The sequence below is a fragment of the Leptonychotes weddellii genome, chromosome 2 (assembly GCF_054177405.1).
Source record: "Leptonychotes weddellii isolate Sample4059 chromosome 2, ASM5417740v2, whole genome shotgun sequence".
Classification (NCBI taxonomy): domain Eukaryota; kingdom Metazoa; phylum Chordata; class Mammalia; order Carnivora; family Phocidae; genus Leptonychotes; species Leptonychotes weddellii.
In genome coordinates, this window is record NC_138370.1 from 164,193,091 (window position 1) to 164,214,054 (window position 20,964).

Below are 20,964 nucleotides of genomic sequence, written 5' to 3' on the forward strand. Positions count from 1 at the left end.
AGACACATGAAAAGGTGCTCAACATCACTCATCAGGGAAATGCAAATTAAAACCACAATGAAATATCACTTCCTACTTATTAGAATGGCTAGTATTAAAAAGACAAGAAACAACAAGTGTTACAAGGTTGTGGAGAAAAAGGGACTCTCATGAACTATTCTTGGGAATGCAAAATGGTGTAGCCACTGTGAAAAACAGTATGGAGTTTCCTCAAAAAGTTAAAAATAGATCTACCGTATGATCCAGTAATTCTACTACTGGCTATTTACCCAAAGAATACGAAGACACTAATTCAAAAAGATATACACACCCCTATGTTTATTAGTAGCATTATTTACAATAGCCACAATATGGATCGAAGCAGCCCAAGTGTCCATCGATAAATGAATGGATAAAGAAGAGATGGTTATATATACAATGGAATATTAGCCATTAAAAAGAATGATATCTTGCCATTTGCAATAACATGGAGAGATCTAGAGAGTATAATGCTAAGTGAAATAAACCAGTCAGAGAAAGAAAGATAACATATGATTTCAGTCATACATGGAATTTATGAAACAAAACAAATGGACAAATAGAAACAGAGACAAACGAAAGAACAGACTCTTAACTACAGACAGCAAACTGATAGTTACCAGAGAAGAGGTGAGTGGGGGGATGGGTAAGATACGTGAAGGGGATCAAGAGCATACTTACGATGAGCACTGAGCAATGTATAGAACTGTTGAATCACTATATTATTAATAACTGTATTTAACTATACTGGAATTAAAATTAAAAAAATAAAAGGGAAAAAAGAATTAAGGGATGAATAATTTAGTAGGTTGTTCATTTGGGACTTTGCTTTAAAGCTTAGCTCAAATAGCATGAATGGAGGTTGAGTTAGGAGGTGTGTCTTATTTATATTGTGAAACTAGTTTTTTCCCAACAAATCATTGTTTTCTTTAAGATCATGTTAAAAAAATAGATGTTTGTTGTTAATCAGACAATTTGGGTACACGGGGAAATATGTGAGGATATCACAAAAGGATGAAGGAAATCTGTGTAGGCATTATTGGGTATATGGACTGTCAATCATAAAAATAATAAATACTAAATGTGATGGGAATGAGATTTCTCTACAAAAAGGTATAGCAATACTAGAGCTGGTATAGTTTTCTTACACACAGTGAGATCAAAATGGTAACAAGGAAAAAGGAGTTGAAAATATAAAAAATCCAAAGACCAGGACAGAGAAGCTGGCTGAGAGTCAAAAAATAGGGCCAAAATCCATAAAAATGGGGAAAAGACATGTCATCACATAAAGATATAAAGTGCAAGAAGGCCAGTGAGAATTTGTGCTACATTCCTATGAGGGAAAGGAAATTTTAAAAGAAATTGAAAGATGAAAATGGATTCAGCTGAAAAGAAAATAAATACCTAAGAGATTTGGATAATATCATCCAAATGCCAACAGTGACAAATTGGGTAGCTTCTCTACAGTTTTCTTAGACATAAGTTATATTCAGCATACTGTATACAGTATACAAGTATGCTGATCGAGAATTATTTTACAGTCCATTGGACCAATAGGGAAATCTTAAGGAAACCTTAAGCAGCTCTTGTACCTGCTACCAGAAGGAAGGCTAAGAATTTTAAGCCAAGTTTCACCCCTGCAAGCTTCAAGGTTAAGATAGTAGGAGATACCAACAGCTGGTGGCCGGTCTTTGAAATCTCCTTCCCCTGTTGAAAGCTGGCAGAAAACAGATCTACTACTAAAGAGAAAAAAAAAAATTTCAGAACGGAAACCTGTAAGATGGCTATCATGAAAAAGGTGTTATGGGCAGACTTCATTATTCAAATAAATGTCAGAGAGCTATACTTACACATTAAAAACAATGTATATCTGAGAATTAAAACACTAAGCAAGTTTAAAGATAATATGATAAAGAGGAAACGAGGTTGCTACATTTTCATTGAAAACCAGCAGTAAAATGTAAAGTACTTGGCGGTTAACATTTAAGAAAAGACCGGAGGGATTGTTAATAGAGCAATCAAATTAAAATGCAGCCATCTGTGGACCTCTGTGGAACTGGGCGTTAGTGAAGAGGGAAATTAGAATAAGCACTATAATAGTTTGCAAGGGGTTAATGAAAAAAAAATAAGAGGAAAACTATTATGTTGTGGCAAAAACATTTTCTGGGATAATCAAAATTGAGAAACACACAAATCTACTCAGGAGAAGAGTTTGCCAAGGCCCTCTCTGTTATTTCTGGAATGTTTCGTCTGTGCTTTAACAAGGCCAGTAAGTGAGTGATCTTATCCCCATTTTAGAAATAGATAACTGAGGCACAAGGAAATTAATAACTACTTCAGCCATGTGCCTGGTGAAGTCTTAGAGTCAGCATTTGAACACCAGCCACTTAGTGTCCTAAAGACTATCTTGCTGAGCCACTATGCTATACTAGTAAAAAACTTCTTTATTTTGTACTATAAAATTATGTTTCCCAACCAGTCAATGGAAAACAATAAAAGATGTTTACAGACAATGCCTAATATGCTAATATACTGAATCCCTAAGAAATTATTATTAAATATTATAGAAATATTGTTGATGTCACAAAGGGCAATAAAAAGCACTGAGGATAAAAGGATCCAATAGTATATGTATTCTGAATGACATTTTTCATTAATATGTAATATATTAAGTTAATAATAAAATATATTAATATATCAATAATATATAGTAATAATATGTAATAAAATAAATTTTAACATTAATCAAAATAAATGTTAATGCAATTATTTAATAGGAGAGACCTTTATTTATGTAAGTAATCTCTACACCCAAAGTGGGGCTTGAACTCATGACCCTGAGATCAAGAGTCATATGCTCTCCTGACTGAGCCAGCCAGGCACCCTTAATAGGAGAGACCTTTAAAACATTCAATAAATCAAGCCTGATTTTCTCTAAGATATACTATTTTGGTAATTGAGTAATGATTTAAAATAGTTCTTTTTATTTAGTAAAATGCATTAGAGGTATTTGGCATCATATCACCTTTAATTATTTTTGCTTCTTTAGCAAATGCAGTGACTACATTAAAATGGCTAAGTGCGTGAGTACAGTTCTAGAAAGACATGTGAGAGAAACCTGTACAAGCAAACACTTGATTTAAAAAAGAGAAGGGCTAGGGGCGCCTGGGTGACTCAGTTGGTTAAGCGACTGCCTTCGGCTCAGGTCATGATCCTGGAGTCCCGGGATCGAGTCCCGCATCGGGCTCCCTGCTTGGAGGGAGTCTGCTTCTCCCTCTGACCCTCCCCCCTCTCATGCTCTCTCTCTCTATCTCATTCTCTCTCTCTCAAATAAATAAATAAAATCTTTAAAATAAAAAAAAAAAGAAGGGCTGCCTATCTGCATGGCTCTCGCAGTTACCCACACTCTCCCCTGGAAGTCACTCCACTCCTTCTGGAAGATTTAAACCCTGGCTCACTATTACATTATGCTCTCCAACCCCACTCTTTTCCCGCAAACCTATAATCTGTCAACATCTTTTGTCCCTCTATCCTCGTGGTTGTGTCCTAGACCTTGCCGCTATCAACAACTTCAACCTCTGCATAATTTCAAGTTCAACCTTCTGCCTCCCTCCAGTCACATTTTTTCTTTTTTCTTTTTTTTAAGATTTTATTTATTTATTTGACAGAGAGAGAGAGAGACAGCTAGAGAGGGAACACAAGCAGGGGGAGTAGGAGAGGGAGAAGCAGGCTTCCCGCAGAGCAGGGAGCCCGATGCGGGGCTCAATCCCAGGACCCTGGGACCATGACCTGAGTCGAAGGCAGACACCTAACGACTGAGCCACCCAGGAACCCCTTTCTTGCACTTTCTTGAAACCCTCAGCACACTCTTGTCTCAGGGTCTTCATATTTAGCTGTTCTCTGCGTCTCTAATGCTCTTTCTCTATGCATCTGCACAGCTCATTCCTATAACTGGAGTCTTCAGGTCTTTGCCCAGTATCACCTTCTTGGGAGGCCTTTACTGACCATCCTGTTTAAAGTTTCAGCTCTCCTCCCCACTGGCACTCCTATCACTTCTGCTTGCTTTATTTTCCTTCACAGCATTTTTTTTTTTTTTTAGTAGGTTCCACACACAGCATGGAGCCCCATGCGGGACTTGAACTCAGGATGCTGAGCTCATGACCTGAGCTGAGATCATGAGTTGGACTTTTAATCGAGTGAGCCGCCCAGCATTTTATAATCATCAGATATAATACGTCATCTGACCAGTATCTAGTTTATCGTTGGTCATCTCCATGAGGGAGGGACTTTTGTACTTTGTTCACTCATGCATCCCCAGAGCCTTGAGTAGGGTTAGGACACAACAGGGTCCCTACACATCTCTGTGGAATGTATGATTTTGGTGAAATGAAGAGAAAGGCTATTGCAGGTCTGGAGAGTTATATACTTTATGAAGGGGTAAATAAATTAATCTTTGGAAGGTCAATTCAAAAGTTGAACACAATGAGGAAAATGATACCAGCTGTAATATGTGGACTCTCTCTCTAGTATAGCTGTTTGATACTCTTCATAAAGTATCTGCTTTCTGATGTTACGGGGCAGTATGTGGGTAATTCCACTTCTGGAAAACAGTTCCTACTCTTCTGCATACTGCTAGGTTTCGAACTAGAAATTCCCCAGTGACTTAACGCACTGACTAAAAGTCAGTTCTATAGGGAAAGATAACGCTTTGTTACAGCTTCCTGAAAAAACTGTGTACATGGCGCTCTGGTCAGGAAGATTAAGATCTCATTTCAGCAAGTATGTTCTTTCACATATGTTATTTCTCTTATTATTTGCTATGAGTCTATTATATTTATATGGGTAGGTATGTAATAATGTATAAAATTAGTTGTAACTATGTGTTTATTAATAAATATATAATATTAATATAACACATTACTATACCAATAATGTGTAATATATAGTAGAATAAAACACATAACATAGTAGTTAATAAATGTGTATTCTATATATTAAATATAATCTATAATATAATAAATATAGAAACAAATTATATGTTCTATTTATTATTTATTTTATTTTTCTTATTATTTATTTTTATCATTTATTTTAATTCTCACAGCCAGAAGGTGTCAATTAACATTAAGGCAATAGCTTAATAGTAAACTGCAAGCAAACAGATCTACATAAGAATTCTCCAACCGTTTCTCTCTCTTTTGACATTTACTGGTTTTCTTTGAGGCACAGATACTTGAAGGACCAGGCATTGGTACAATGACTTGACTTGTGTTGTGTCCTTTTGTGTGGCTGGAATGTGGTCTGTATTTACTTTGGACAATGTTACTCTCCAGAATGGCATACACAGTACTTTATGGACAATTCGAGTAATTTAACTGAGTTTTACATTAAACTTTGTTATTTTAGAATCTGATAGCCCATCCTAAGAGCAGTACTGGTCTGCACTCTGCATTTTCTGCCAACAATTGTTCCTCTGGTCTTGGACTTCCTCTAGTTAACTAGAGCAACATCAACAAGAGGGGTGCCTGGGTGGCTCAGTTAAGCGTGCACCTCTTGATTTTGGCTCCGGTCATGATCTCAGGGTTGTGAGATCAAGCCCCATGTTGGGCTCCATGCTCAGTGAGGAGTCTGCTTGAGATTCTCCCTCTCTCCCGTTCCCCCTGCCCCCATTCCCTCTCTCAAAAAAAAAAAAAAAATAGCAACATCAACAACAAACAAAAATGAACCTAAGTAGATACTGCAGGTGAAAGGTGAAGTGATAGTTTTTCAATTCCTTTCTTCAAAGAAAACTGTAGTTTTCTGAGCAAACCAGCACAGCAACCTGAAATAACATGTGCCCAGATGAATTCTCCCTACATATGAGTGAGTGTGAAGCGTTACATAAGCCCCCAGTGTTTATCTGGGCCTCCCGCATGTGTATCTTGGAACTCCCACTGGGCACCACTGACTTCTGAAATTCTCGAGAGCCCTGCCTTCATTTATAATGATAAGAACCCTCTCTAAGCACATACTCTTAGAAAAAATACATGCCACCCTCCATGGTCAAACTTTAAAGTTAAAATCTGAAATACAGTTTACCTTACTTGGTGGCCTTCTGAAGATTTTTTTACAAATTTGAAAGAATAACAGCATTTATCCTTTTTTTTTTTACAATCACTGTAATGTATGTAGTTATCTGCCTGAAAATCCTTTGGACATTAAAAAGCTGTCATACTTTGTTATCTTTGTTCTTTGAGAGAGTAAAGGTGGTTCTTTCAGGGAAGTCTTAAGGAGATGAAGCAGGGAGTCAAGGGGGCCCCCACCGGGCATCTTCAACTGTTCTCTGTAAGACCACTGAATGTCATTCCAAAGGGGACTGATATTCTCCCCAGAGAGTGGCTACTGGCTTAAGGATTATAAATACAATGACCAAAGTGTTCCAAAATAAACATTTCCTCTTTAGTTCAGAAACAGAAAAACTGTCAATAATATCAACATAGAATAATAAAGAGGCTCTTACTCTTCTCTCTAAATAGCAAAACTATCAAATCCTAAAATATATACCTTTAAAAATGGGCTGATTTTATGGAAGGCTGATTTTAGTGACAGGTAGCAGTCCTCCATAAAAATGATGAAATTCATTAAGATTGATAATAATCAATATTATTAATAATTCATAGGAAAAATTAAAGGATTATTTTTCTTAAATTCAGATTTTTTAAAAAATGGAACCATTATTAGTTGTGTATTCTGCTTTCTTTCAGTGATGTGGTCAATACTTACAGTGAATTCAGAGAGCGTAGTCCTTGGAAAGCATCTGGTGCTAGTTCAGAGATCTGATTATTGCTCAGGTCACTAAGATTAGAAATAGGGTAGATTAAATTAAATAGAATGTCAGGGAGGATTTACAGCAAGAGAAAGCTATTTACTGCCTTTAAGTGTCGATTTTGCACCTATCAATACATGTAGACAATTTGCAACCTAAAACATCTGAAGCATCTTCAATTTTAAAAAAATCAGACTTTTAAATCAACTATTGGCTCTTTTCTGAAATTATTATAAGAGATGCCATGTCCTATTTTTGAAAATAGAGCATCTAAGATTTGACTGCATGCTATATTGATCACATACATTCACATGGGTGTGAATCAGTATGTTAAATTTCAGAGAACTTTAAAATATTACATAGTTTAGCTTTTAACATTATAGTATTATACAACCAGCAATCAGAAGTCACATCATTTAATATTTAAGTTGTCAAACACTCAAATATTCATACGTAAGTGAATGTCTGCATGGTCATGACCTGTATAATTTTTAAAATTACATATATTCCAGAATATTATTCACTCACATTCTTCTAAGTTTTTTATATGGTGAGAAAGCTCCAGGAGGGATGACCTTGATTGAGTTCTGTTCCAAACGTCTGCAATGAAAAAATTCAATTTTTAAATGGAAACGTGAGTTCTCAGGGATGTTTAATTCAAGCCCAGGATTCATGTCAAGAAGCAAAGCTGATGCTCTTCATGAGTGATTCTTTTTTTTTTTCCTCAAAAATGACTACTAAAATTAATAACGCTGTGCCCTAAATGTGGAGCAAGATTGGGAATAAAAATAAGGCAATCATACAATGAATAAAAATCTCCTGATTTTTAGGCATTACAGGAATATTAATATTTAAGTCTGGACTTTGTAGAAAAGAGAAAGCACCTGTAAGAAACTAACTTCAGAGTACATTTTAATAACCTCTATATCAGAAAGAGAAATATGTAGTAACACTGAATAGATGTACAAGATGTTTTAGAGATAATTATAACTCTTTCACAAAGGAAATTACTGCTGGAATATTAAATTTTATAAACCTTTTATTTCCTCTACAGAAAGCATATTATCGGTTGAAAAAACTGTTATACTCAGAAAAATAATTTTGCAGCTTCTTATGAGGTAAATCTTAAATTCCAAATCCATTAAGTATCATAGGTATTTTCAGTAAGACTGGACTCTGTATATTTTGTGTGAAAACCACTGTAGCAAGGTGCATTCAAACACAAGTGTTTCTATCATGCACTGAAGTCAGAGTTGAAAATAATTCTACTCTCTGGTTCTGTTATTGAGAAAGACACAATTTTCCCCACTTAGTTTTGAAAGACACAAAGAAATAACTTTCATTAAGTGTTTTTGTAAATATTTTATCCATCAAAAATTTTGCCTCTCAGCTTCATTTCTATCCATGTAAACATCATAATAAGTATTTCCCATCCCCTTCCCCTCTTCTTTTTGTATCCCAGAGACTGACTCTTGGGAACCATATATCCCAGGCTCACTTCGGCTTTGGTGGAATTTGGCCAATGAGAGGCACTGGTGGAGACTGAAGGGAGGATGAGCCCAGAAGCCAGGATATCCTCCCCTCCTCTGCCTCAGGGGATGTCCCCAGCAGTGGTCCCCAGATCTCCTTCCTAATTTTAGCTCCTGCTGGGGCCACCTCCTGACTTTGTATAATATCCTTTTCTTCTTAGATCTTTGTAGCCCTGGAGGGAGAAGCACCTTTCTATTCTGTGTCACCTTCACAACTGCTGAATTCATTCCTCATATTAAATTCCTCTGTTAAAATACTTGGCAGGAGCTTCACTTTTCTGCCTGGATTAAAAAACATATATACAAATATATAGACAGGTATAAATATTTATATTGGCATATTTATATATTTTTGTATAAATACAATAACTACATATATATGTATATTGACTATACTGTGTCATACACATTGATTCATTTTTACTCAATGTTAGTAATACTTGAACATGTAGGTATTACCAACACTTAATGAACATCAAATCAAAACAAGTAAATATCCCCAGAAGGCTAAGTAGAAATGCCTAAATTCTGGTCTTATCCAATTCCAAAGTCCTTCTCACAGTTCCTGGCTTTCTTCAATAGGCTCAGGGTTCACCCTGACCTCCTTATTTCTATACGCAATGGGTTTCCTCAGACAATATTGCTCTTGAACTCATTGTAGCATTTGACATAACAATACTTCTTGCATGGATGAGGCACTCTATGCCTCTGTTCTCTTCTTTTTTCTCAATTTCCAAATTTGCTTTCTAATCCTTTAAATCCAGTTATTCCCCAAGTTACCATCCCTTCCTCTCTCACACAAAAGGTAAAATCCTTTCTCTATAATCGGCAACACTAGTTATGATTTTCTTCCTCCAAAAAGCAGAAATTATTTTGTTCACATTCAAGATAAATTTAAGTTTATTTACAAAATATATGAGGAAGAAAATTCAGACTGCTCATAATGCAACACTCAGATCAGTGAGTTTTAGGGGTCTTTTTGGTATGCGTATTTATTTTATCTAATTAAAGTCTTATCATATAGAGAATTCTGTGTTGTACACCTATGTCAAATATCATACCGTACATGTTTTCCTAATATCATTAAATATTTTGGAAGATGGGGCGCCTGGGTGGCTCAGATGGTTGAGCGTCTGCCTTCAGCTCAGGTCATGATCCCAGAGTCCTGGGATCGAGTCCCGCATCGGGCTCTCTGCACCTTGGGAGCCTGCTTCTCCCTCTGCCTCTCTCTCTCTCTCTGTCTCTCATGAATAAATAAATAAAAATCTTTAAAAAAAAATATTTTGGAAGATGTTATTTTTAAGGTCTTTATAACATCTCATTATCAAAATGGACCACAGTTCCTTAATCATTCCCTATTATTAGCCCATTTAGGTTAGTAATAATTTTACGTTATTATGAATTTTATTGTTTAGGTATTTTAAGACGACTGAAGCATGGTTTCCTCCTAAAGCCTGACTTGATTTTCTCAGGTATGGTTACGTGTTGTCTTTCTCTATATACCCAAGGGCGTTCTCTTCTCTGTGCTTCTCTATCTCACTGTATTCTAGTCATTTTTCACATATCTCTCCTCCACCAGGTTTGTTGGCTTTTAAGGGGCAGATTTGCCCCAGAAGACAGGAAATAAATCATATGAAGAAAATATGGATTTGGCATCTGGATTATTTATCTAGGTCTTGAGAAAGGGTACTTTTTTTCAAAAGCTCTAAATATAACAAAGGGCATTTAAATCATTTCACTGTTACACTATTGATTAGAATGTTATAAATTGATGGTTTAGAGACACGTTTGTTTTTGTTTTTGCTGTGATCCATTCTTGTATTTAGATCTTAAGAAGTTTAAAAAGTAATCAATGAAAAATACAGTGAAAGCAAGCTACAGACACAACACTGTTGACTGGAGGACTTTCTTCGAATCTAGGGCAATGAAATATCATTTCATTTTGTTTAATATTTGCTCAAAATAATATAAAGCTATGATGAGAAAAAATTTAAATTCTTAGTGTCTTGTAGATTTCTTTCAACGCAACAATAATGCAAAACTAGTTTATATCATTACTTTTGATAAATATCTTTTCAAGTTCGTGAAAACAAAACCAGTAATCATTCATTCATTCATTCATTCGCCCTCTGTACTCTGCCTGTACAGAATATACTATATGAATGGAATTCAATGGTGATCAGAAGCAAACATGTTTATGCCCTCATGGAAGTTTTATTGATAAAATGTCTAATTTTGCAGTTACACTTCTGATTAATTTGTTCAATAAAAGTTTTTTAAAAATGATATATTCAGCACTGAAATATCAATAACATTAATTCACAAATGTGGCCAAACTAATTCTATCATCTAATATAACTGAAGACCTTTCTTAGAAATTTTAAAATTCATTATTTTATAATCTCTGCATCCAGAATTCTTATAATGATCACTAACTGTCCTAATGGCACTCAAATACATTTTAGTATAACCACTAAATTTATGTGTCTAATCTACAGTTCATGCCATTGATAAATATTCCTACTAAAGCAAACAAATGATATATAAGTGAGGTTATATATTTTTTAGAAAATGCATGCACAGAAAATTATAAAACAAGGACAATTCATGATGAAATAGTGTTAAACTTTCATGCAAAAATAATAATTCCAAGATAATACAGTGATGTTGTATGTATCATTCATTCTTGCAGTGTACCATGACTTAAACTTCACATTGAAAACCATTTCATTTACAACATATGCAACAGAAAGCTGAACAATGACATGTAAAATGGATTTGCTTGCTTTTCTTTATTTATCTATTTGCTTCCAACCTTTGTTCAGAAAAAAAAGTATTTGAAACAGAGCTTATATGGTTATTTACACTGACTCAGCAGCTAATTGGTTTTTATGGCACTGTACCAGCAGTCCATTAAGGCAAAATATAATTGCCTCCTTCATTCAAACAGATTCTCAAGCAAGAAAATATTCTACCACTGACAGATGTCAACCAATAAATTTTAAAATGTTTCAAAATGTCCATTTTCTCCTCTTTAGTGGGCAAACAATAAACTAATGTCTACTTCCTTTAAACTCAGATGTCTAGGACCCTACTTTTCATTACGAGAACTTTAGGATATATTTTAAAAACTACAAGCAACACACATCTCAAATGGTCTTCATACTCCTATAGAAAAGACGGAAACATATTTCAACCAGATTATAAAACATAAGGCAGAAATATATTAGAGCATTTAGGTGAAGGTTAAATAAAGAAGCAAATGAAATGTACATTTTCTGTCTTTCCTATCCTCTAATCTTCTATTTTAATAGCATAAAATCTGCTGAATTTTATAGAGTGCAAATTTGAATCCATTGTTCCATGAAGAATCTAATTAAAAACATTCCAGGATTACAAAAACAGATAGTGTCACGGCTAAGATATATTTGCATGCTGAGGGTAAAATCCACCATAATTAAGAGCCTTCCAAATGTTAGTCCTTCATAAACATAAGATTCCATATTTTGAATTTCAAAGGAAAAATATATTAAAAAAACTGAATAAGGGAGGAAGAACATTCTATCAATTACATCTATATGGAAATCTTTTTCATGTAAAAGTAGCCAGAACCTTTTTCTCCACAGAATGTATGTGAGTAATTCCAAAACATTTTATCACTCTGTGTGTGTGTGTGTGTGTGTGTGTATATACAGTTTATATAAAACCAACCTGCTGTTACCACCTCATCAAAATCACGGAATCAAGGAAATTTTAGTTAGACATTCCATGAGGTAAGAAATGGAAACAATTTTCTAACTACCCCATCAAAAATTTCAGAAGTACAGTATGTTTAACCAATAAAAACCTTCCTCCTCACTAGCATACATCTTTTTCTCTTGTTCTTTAATTACTGCTTAAAAAAAATAAATCAAGCATGTCTTCACACTTACAGAGTTCCTAGGGAATGAACTGCAACCAATATATACCCCTTCCTGGTGCCTATTTTAAAGATTGTAGAAAATGGAAAATTATCAAGAAATCTCTCTGCTCTAAGACCCTTAGAACATGGAAGTGATGCACAGGTATCTCTGAGCTCTGTGACAGAAGATACTCTACGATGGTTATTAGTGAGCAGATACCACATCAGTAGAGTATACAACACAGTCCAACCTGGGAAGTAAAAACTCCAACTGGTTTGAAGTCATTTATGAGATATTAAACAATATTAGTTTATTTTAAATGACATTTCCAGCTCACTAGTTTTCATTTCTCAGGAATTATTTTCAATATTTTTCAAACTAAATTATGTTGACAAACCATACAAAATAACATCCACATGACAGAGCTGAAACCTCTCCAAGAGGTATTATGTTTTATATATGTGTGTACATAAAGATAAAAATGTATGGTTTAGTGATTAAAAGTATGAGCTTTACAGCCACTGATTGACTCTGTAGACCTTGCAAAAATTAATGTGCTTCCTTGTCTCAGTTTCTCTTTCCAAAAAATGAGGAAAATAAAACCTACTGTAAAATATGTTTTTGTAAAAATTATGAGATGTAGAAAAAACACTTTTTTCTTGCACGAAAAATGGGGAAAGAATAAAAATATGAGGATACTCATGTGTATATATGTACTCACACATATAATAAGCAGCACTATATAATAAAACGTTTATAACACGTTAGTTTCACACATATAGATTATATAGGAAAGAAATAAATCTGATACATGATTTGATCTCTAGTACAAAATAAATATATATATGATTCCAAAAGACATTGTTTAACAAATTAGCGGTACAGATTTGCAGATAACCCAGCAATTGTATATTAAACACATACACACATACATCATTCACATGGAAGCTGAAAAAAAATATAATGTTGTAATTTCCATGATCAACATGATTAAAATATATAGCATTTCCTCAAATTTGGAAACTGTCTTAGGAACTCAAAAAGGTTTTACAACACCAGTAAAGTATGAGTTTGGATTGATTGTAACATACAGCCCAGATGTTGATTATACATGGCAATAAAACTGACAGTTCTTTGCATTTTCCCCATCTGCTTTTAACATAAATGGCAAAAACAGCTGCCAGAGAATAGAACATAGATTTAATGGGGTGTGTGTGTGTTGGGGGGTTGTGGAATGACCCTAGCTTCTGAATCTTGGACTGCTCAGTGTAGCCAAATATTCTCATCATAGGTAACATCAATCCAACATTTGAAAAGGAGGAAGCAGCTATATTCCTTTGACATTAGGGATTCTCTTGCCTATTACATAATAATTCTAAAGTAAGTATTTTATATTTCTGGACTATTACTTCTAGCTTTAGCAGTAAATGTATGCCTTGAAATCCTTCATATGTCTATATAAAATGACGAAAGATATTTTAGATTGAAATACAATTTCTGTTAGGTAATTGTAGTCTCTCTAGTACTTTGTAAGTTTAATAAATATCTCCAGCAGCTGGTGAATAGTTGCCTCTAGAGGGACATATTATGCATATAGCTAGCAGTTCTGCATTAGGACTGTGTCCATACTAATTGATTATCAGCCATTCCTGCTTTGGGATGACTTATTCCTGAATATTGTCCATTTCCTTCATTTTATTTTATTTTTTTGTGATGTCATTCTAGGGTACATGCCCCTGAGGTTAAATTCAATTGATGTTTTCATAGAAGAAATAACTCTTCTTCCATTTGGTCTTTAAGCGTTTAAAAAGCAAGACACAAATGTGTGTGTGTCTGCGCAAGGGTGTGTGTTCTTACTGACTTCGTATTCAGGCAGTGACTTAAATGAAGGTTAACATTTTCATGGGGGTATTCATGTGGATATATATTCAAATGCAAAGATATACTCAAAATACACAATCACATGGTTTAGATTTAGAGGGAAAAATGGGCTTAGGCACATGGTTCACTGACTTCAGGGAGACAGAGTATAGATTCATAATGTCAATAACACTAAGCTTTCATATATAATTTTTCTTTACCAATTCAAGGAAGAAAAATAGTTAAATGTTCTGCTGCTTTGGTTTTCGTTATTGATGAAAACCTTTTGGACACTAACTTTGAGTCAGGCACGGAGCTAAGTTGCCCATTTGGTAATAATTTTAGTTTTAAAAACATTATGCAAATTGTCTTTCCACATTGCTTGTTTACAGTATTACTCAGTGAGTAGATAGCAATTGCCCTTCTTCCCCTGTACTGATTCATTGTCCAAGTTATCCACCGTCTTTTTCCTCGAGTTTAGGTAACAATGTGGCCAATAGTAGTATTTGAGCTGTATGCATTTTCAACTTAATCTTTCCAGATGATTATACACCATAAATCTATAACTTAATCCCTAAAAAACACAGCTGGTGATTTGTCTAATAAAGAACACTTTGACCATGCACCAGCTGTCTTCATTTTTATGTTAAAGTCTACATAGGTCTTATTTTACCTCTGATGGGTCTCCATTTTCTTTTCTGTAGAAGCTTTTAGGGAATCGACCACTTCTTGGGATCCTCTTCCATCCCTATCTGATGCTATGCCCGCCTTCACCACACCCTACAGACTGTTGCTATCACTTCCTTAGTGTACTCTTTCCCTCCAAACCATTCTCCACTCCATCTTAGGGTGATTTTTCTAACATATCTCATCACACTACTACCACGCTCCAATTGCTTCTTTGTATACTATTGTTATTAGGAGAGGTGATTCTTCAAGATCAGGCTTCCACTTTATGTTCTAGCTACCAAAAACTGCTTTAATTTCTCAAATGTGTACTACCTCTAACTTTCCCGGGACTTTGCCCATGATTTTTCCTCTGTCTATGGAGACCCCAGTTTCTCTGCCTGCCAGACACATCCTCATACCTGGAGATTCCTTGATTCTCCCAGGCAAGCCAAGGTATTCCTTTCTCTGTATTCCCTATGTCTATTTTATTACTTATCACATGGTTTTAAAATTTTCTCTTTGTGTGGTTTCAATTCTTTGTACTGTAAACATCTTGAAGGCTGGGAGTGTGTCCTTTCATCCATAATGACTGATGCAGAGTAGGCACTCAAAAGTTTTTTTTGAGTATGTAGTGCATGAAAAAAAATGCTATTTTTCAACATGTTCTTCTTCTGTTGCAATAATACTCATCAGACTCTTTGGATTTTTTTTTTTTTAAGAGAAACCAGTTGGAGTTTCTTACTTGCCTTAGCACCTTAATCTCCACTCTAGTCATTTTAGTATTTCTTTCTTGCCCATCTATTTATAATTTTACCATACTTATTTTCACTTCTTAACTAATATTATAAAATTTTGATTCAGTCTTCTGTGCCTTTCTCTTAAGAAAGCCATTATAGCTTTCTGCTTAAATGATCACACATCTCAACAAAAAAGCACATAAAGTATGTGTGTATACATACATCTAACATATGTTACATATATGGCTTTTTTGTGAAGTTAGGCACAAATAACAAACAGGTAAGAAAATAAATTGAAAGGGCAACCAACAGAATGGGAGAAACTTTTCGCAAAGCATATATTTGGTAAGGGGTTAGTATTCAAAATAAATAAAGAATTAATAAAACTCAGTAGCAAAAAAGCAAATAATCCAATTTAAAATGGGCAAAGGGCTTAAATAGACATTTTTCCAAAGAAGACATACAAATGGCCAATACATACATGAAAACTCAACATTACTAGTCATCAGGGAAATGCAAATCAAAACCACAATAAGATATCACTCCAGAACTTTAGGATGGCTATTATCAAAAAGACAAGAGATATCAAATGTTGGCAAAGATGTGGAGAAAAGAAAACCCTTGTGCATTGTTGGTGGGAATGTATATTGGTGCAGCCCCTTTGGAAAACAGTACAGAAGTTCCTAAAAAAAATTAAAAACAGAACTACCACATGACCTAGCAATCTCACTCTTGGGTGTGTATCTGAAGGAAATGAAATTAATATCTTGAAGAGACATCTGTACCCTTATGTTCACTGCAGCTTTTTGCACAGTGGCCAACATATGGGAACTACTTAAATGTCCTTGGACGAATGGATAAAAAAATGTGATATATATATGTGGGGGTGACATATATGTGTATTTATGTGTATAATATATATATATATACACACACACATATACACATTATTAAGCCACAAAAAGAAAGAAAATCCTGTCATTTGCAACAAAACAGATGAAACTGGAGGGTATTATGCTATGCGAAATAAGTCAGAGAAATACAAATATTGCATGCTATCAATTGTATGTGGAATCTTAAAAAAAACGCCTATTTCATTGAAACAGAGAATAGAATGGTGGTTGCCAGGGGCTGTTGGGATGAGGAAATGGGAAGATGTAGGTCAAAAGCAATAAATTTTCAGTTATAAAAAGAGTTAAGTTCTGAGGATCTAATGTACAGCATGGTGACTATAGTTAATAATAAAATACTGAGAGTAGATCTTAAGTGTTCTCACCATACACACACAAAAGAGTTAACTGTGTAAACTATGTGAGGTGATGGATGTATTAATTATCTTGATCTTGACAATCACTCCACAATAAACACATTTATGAAGTCATACACTTTAGATATATACAATTGTATTTATCAATTATTCCTCAATAAAACTGGGGGGGGAGAAGTTGGGAGAAATAGGTAATAAATAATTTTCTTATCATGAACACATATTCTTAATAAAAACTGATTCTGTGCATGTAATGGATATATGTAGCTTTTCAAAGATATTTCACTATTTCATTCAATAGCAATTAAAGATTGTTCAAGATACACATATGAAATTGAAAATTCTACCAAAATAAATATGAGAGCACTCCAATATTATTATTATTATTATTATCAATAATGGCCTATGGAACTACAAGTAGAGTTGAATCTATAAATCTATTTTACATAATTTATCTTATGTGGAACCATGTGAGCAGCTGTTGGGATTACACTAAGCATGGCTACTGATAACCAAGAAAATGAGTTATTTGTTCTGATGGAACATGATAGAGATCTTTGTTTTGTATACTGAACAATGAATTGGCTCTCTGCAATCTGTAGGAAGCTAAATTATGATGTCTTTTTCTGGGTGCTTAATTCATGATGGAATAATAGTATGAAAACTGAAGAAAATATAATTCAAAAACATGAGGAAATAAAAATAAGGATGAACAACATTTGCATGAACAACTTCTTTTATATCAAATGACTACTCATTCCATAAAATATATTGCCAGAAAGAAATCCTACTATTTTGTTTTTCTAATCGTTAACTATGTTAGCACATAATCAGAGCTGAATTACTGATTTATGTATATATTTTGATGATGGCTATATTTTGATCTTGGGATTGTTTATTTAATGACATTTCTAGACAAAATTCTATTACTTGGTAGAAGAAAAGCTAGTTTCTTTATGAGATTTGGGAGATATATACCAAATTTGTGCTACTGGAAGGATCTCAGAACCAAATATGTAAATGTACTTCTAATTCTCTACATCAAAGTAGATATGTAGAGTGATAGTTCCATATTTGAAATTAGGTTTGTGTAAAAACTTACAAAATTATTTTCTACATTACAAAAGAATTAAAAGGTTTCTGCTAACCTTTAGAGACCATATAGCTTCCTACCTTCTGTTTCAGTAGGTCTGAAGGAAGTTTCTTTATCATAAAAAAGGCTTACCTACAATGCAAGATGATTTTTTTAACAGTATTTGGTCATAAATATTTCTACTAGGCATAGACTGAGAATGCTGTCACATCAGTTAGCCTGCAAAGCACAAAACTGTAAACATAAAATTTAAAGCCAACAGTCATGCTATATGTTAGCCAATTCTGTGAGTGGGTCTTTAGTAAGAAAAATATCGGGGATGTGTAAAATTGCAAAATGCTAATGAGTGCTTCAGTGGTTAGCAAGTGCTCTAGTAAAACTATCAATTAAAGTAGAACTGCTAGAATTTTCACTCATAATATATTTTCTTAACTCTACCTATTTTCTTTTGCACTTAAGAACCCTTAAGTTGGATGTATCTCTAAATTTTTAAATACTTTCATAGTGAAACAATTAAATACTTTCACAGTGAAAACAATGCCACTTTGAAATTACCAACCTACTTTTTATTTATCAAGGCAAACTCAGATTATGGACTATATCTTTCTTTCACACCAAATTACATTAAAAATGGTATCATTTGCTTTATTTAGATAGTTTCTGTTGCCTAGATAATAAAATCAAGGTAATTTACATGTACTGTAATATTAGTTGAACTGCATGCTGCATTTTTTAAATTTATTTTCAAAATTTTGGCATATGAGTAGAAAATCAGCCAATTATACAACATGATAGCTGTCCTACTAGCTGGGACATTACTAAGTGCATGATAAATAATTAAAAAGTCACCCTTGATTTCATAACTCTCATAATAATCTAGTATAGAATGCGCAATTTAAAAACATGTTAATCAAATCAAACTTCGGTATCCCTACCTATAGAAAGTCAGATGACTTTGACCTACAGTATGTGGATTCAATTCGGCAAGTATTATTTATTAGAATTAAGGATTCAAAAATTTGGAAGGGGCAAATACAGAAATAGCCTGCAAAAAGGTTAAATGTATATGGGAAGAGTGTTTGTCTAAACAGAAATGGAGGGAAAAAACAAGCACTTTAGAAGTTATATTCAGCATCATAAATGTAGGTTGTAATACGATATAACATTCAGGAGCCCTCTTTTCTTTCACTTCTTTATGCATGCAAATGATCCAGAGGTAACAAAGGAAGCAAAAGTACTCCCAAACCTCACATCTAACCTCCATCATTGTGAATCTCTTTGAAAGAACCTTCTTTATTGCTGGCAGAGTAAAAGCAGACCAGTAGTTTACACAACGATGAGCTTCCTTTCCATTTTACCTATTTGAATGGCATGCCCAAGAAAATGTATTATAGCTTCTGAGAATTTCCAATCCATCTCAGAAAACGTTGAAACAACCCGCAGAAGACCTGGGCTGAGAACTTTGCTACCATCTTTTCCCTTCCCATAATTTGAACTTCTTCCTGACCTTCTTCTCTAAACAAAAGAATTGCATGGTTACCAACTTCTGAGCCTTAAGCCACCAAGAGTGAAGGCAGGAGGGCAGAAGAGTAAACAAGATGTACTAAATTGTTACAACCCATGTTCTTACTATTTTCCATGATTTATGGAACTTCTGCATAATGGTCTGAACAGGTGATATGCCACGGAAAATCTATAACTAGATTGAAGAGAACTAAATGTCTACTTTGTAACAATCCATCATCTCATATTCAAAATTTTATATCTCAAACATGATTTAAGAAATTAATTCTGAGGATGTGATATATAGAAAATCAATTTGCTATTAATAATTCTTTGCCATGGGCCAGATTCTGAAGACTTGCCTCAGGCTTTCCATCTGTATGAAAAGAAGGTTTTAACCAGCAGAGTTCAAAGCAGCAAAGTGCTGGGAAGATCTCAGGGAGGGCAAAAGCTTCTTTTTTTTTTTTTTTTAAAGATTTTATTTATTTATTTGAGACAGAGAGAATGAGAGACAGAGAGCATGAGAGGGAGGAGGGTCAGAGGGAGAAGCAGACTCCCCGCCGAGCAGGGGGAGCCTGATGCGGTACTCGATCCCGGGACTCCAGGATCATGACCTGAGCCGAAGGCAGTCGCTCAACCAACTGAGCCACCCAGGCGCCCCGAGGGCAAAAGCTTCTTTCTTTTAAACTAACTTTATTCTATACATGTTCTATTTTCCCCCTTTATCTTCATTAGTCTGTATTCCTTTGTCACATTTTCTGTTTACCATGAAGAATGGAGGCTTGGAGGCTCTCCAGAATGTGTGCACTGGACCCCTTTTATTTGTCCCCAACATTGTCCTTTTCCCCATCACCACTACACCAAGTGTTGGTGCAGAAATTGTGAGAAAAATAGACAGTCCTGCCCTGAGTTTGCAGTCTATTCAGCATAGTCTGACATTAATCACAATATCAAATTACACCACGATAAGTTCTATGCAGATAAAATCCAGGGAGGTATGAGAATATGTCACAGAGAATAGGAGAGACGACACTATGGTAATTGTTGGTAGAAAGTAACGTGAAACAGCTCTCACTTTTGTACACGTTCTTATCCTTTAATGCCTGTCTTTATGCGCCTTCTGTGTTCTCCTCATATGTAAGTTTCTCAAAGCTTTTCTTGCCCTGTTTTTCCTGAGTATCAGTCAGCCTTTTCTTTTGATTTTTTCAATTCTCTCTTCTACAATATCCCAAAAAGCTCATGCCATGTTTACCTTTCTTTTGCAGCTAGATCAGTGAAAGAACATGAGAGCTATGGAATCAAATAAATCTCAGACTGAGGCCATTTTAGCCACTTCACAATTTTAACACTTTGAACAAGATTTCTTAACATTTCTGACTTCATTAAAAAACAAAACAAAACAAACAAACAAACAAACAAAAAAACCCCAGCAGACTGAAGTTGTCAGTCTTTGAGGGATTTGAGGCAAATGTCTATAGGCTTCATCACAGAAGAAATATGGCCTTAGAGAAAGAAGACATCTAAGACTTATCTGTAGGATGATTGAATCAATTAATGTATCTAAAGAAGGAGGCTACCCAT

The 20,964-nt window shown here is 34.6% G+C and overlaps 1 protein-coding gene across 3 annotated transcripts in view; it reads right to left on the reverse strand.

Moving 5' to 3' along the window:
• SLIT2 (slit guidance ligand 2) overlaps nucleotides 1–20,964 on the reverse strand; it is a 353,995-nt gene that overhangs the window by 93,945 nt on the left and 239,086 nt on the right. For all 3 annotated transcript variants that reach the window (XM_081812557.1, XM_081812556.1, XM_081812558.1), the window contains exons 10-11: nucleotides 7,352–7,423; nucleotides 6,781–6,852 (exon numbers count right to left, since the gene is read on the reverse strand). In XM_081812557.1, the coding sequence (XP_081668683.1) occupies nucleotides 6,781–6,852; nucleotides 7,352–7,423 (144 nt within the window). The remainder of the gene's footprint in view (nucleotides 1–6,780; nucleotides 6,853–7,351; nucleotides 7,424–20,964) is intronic.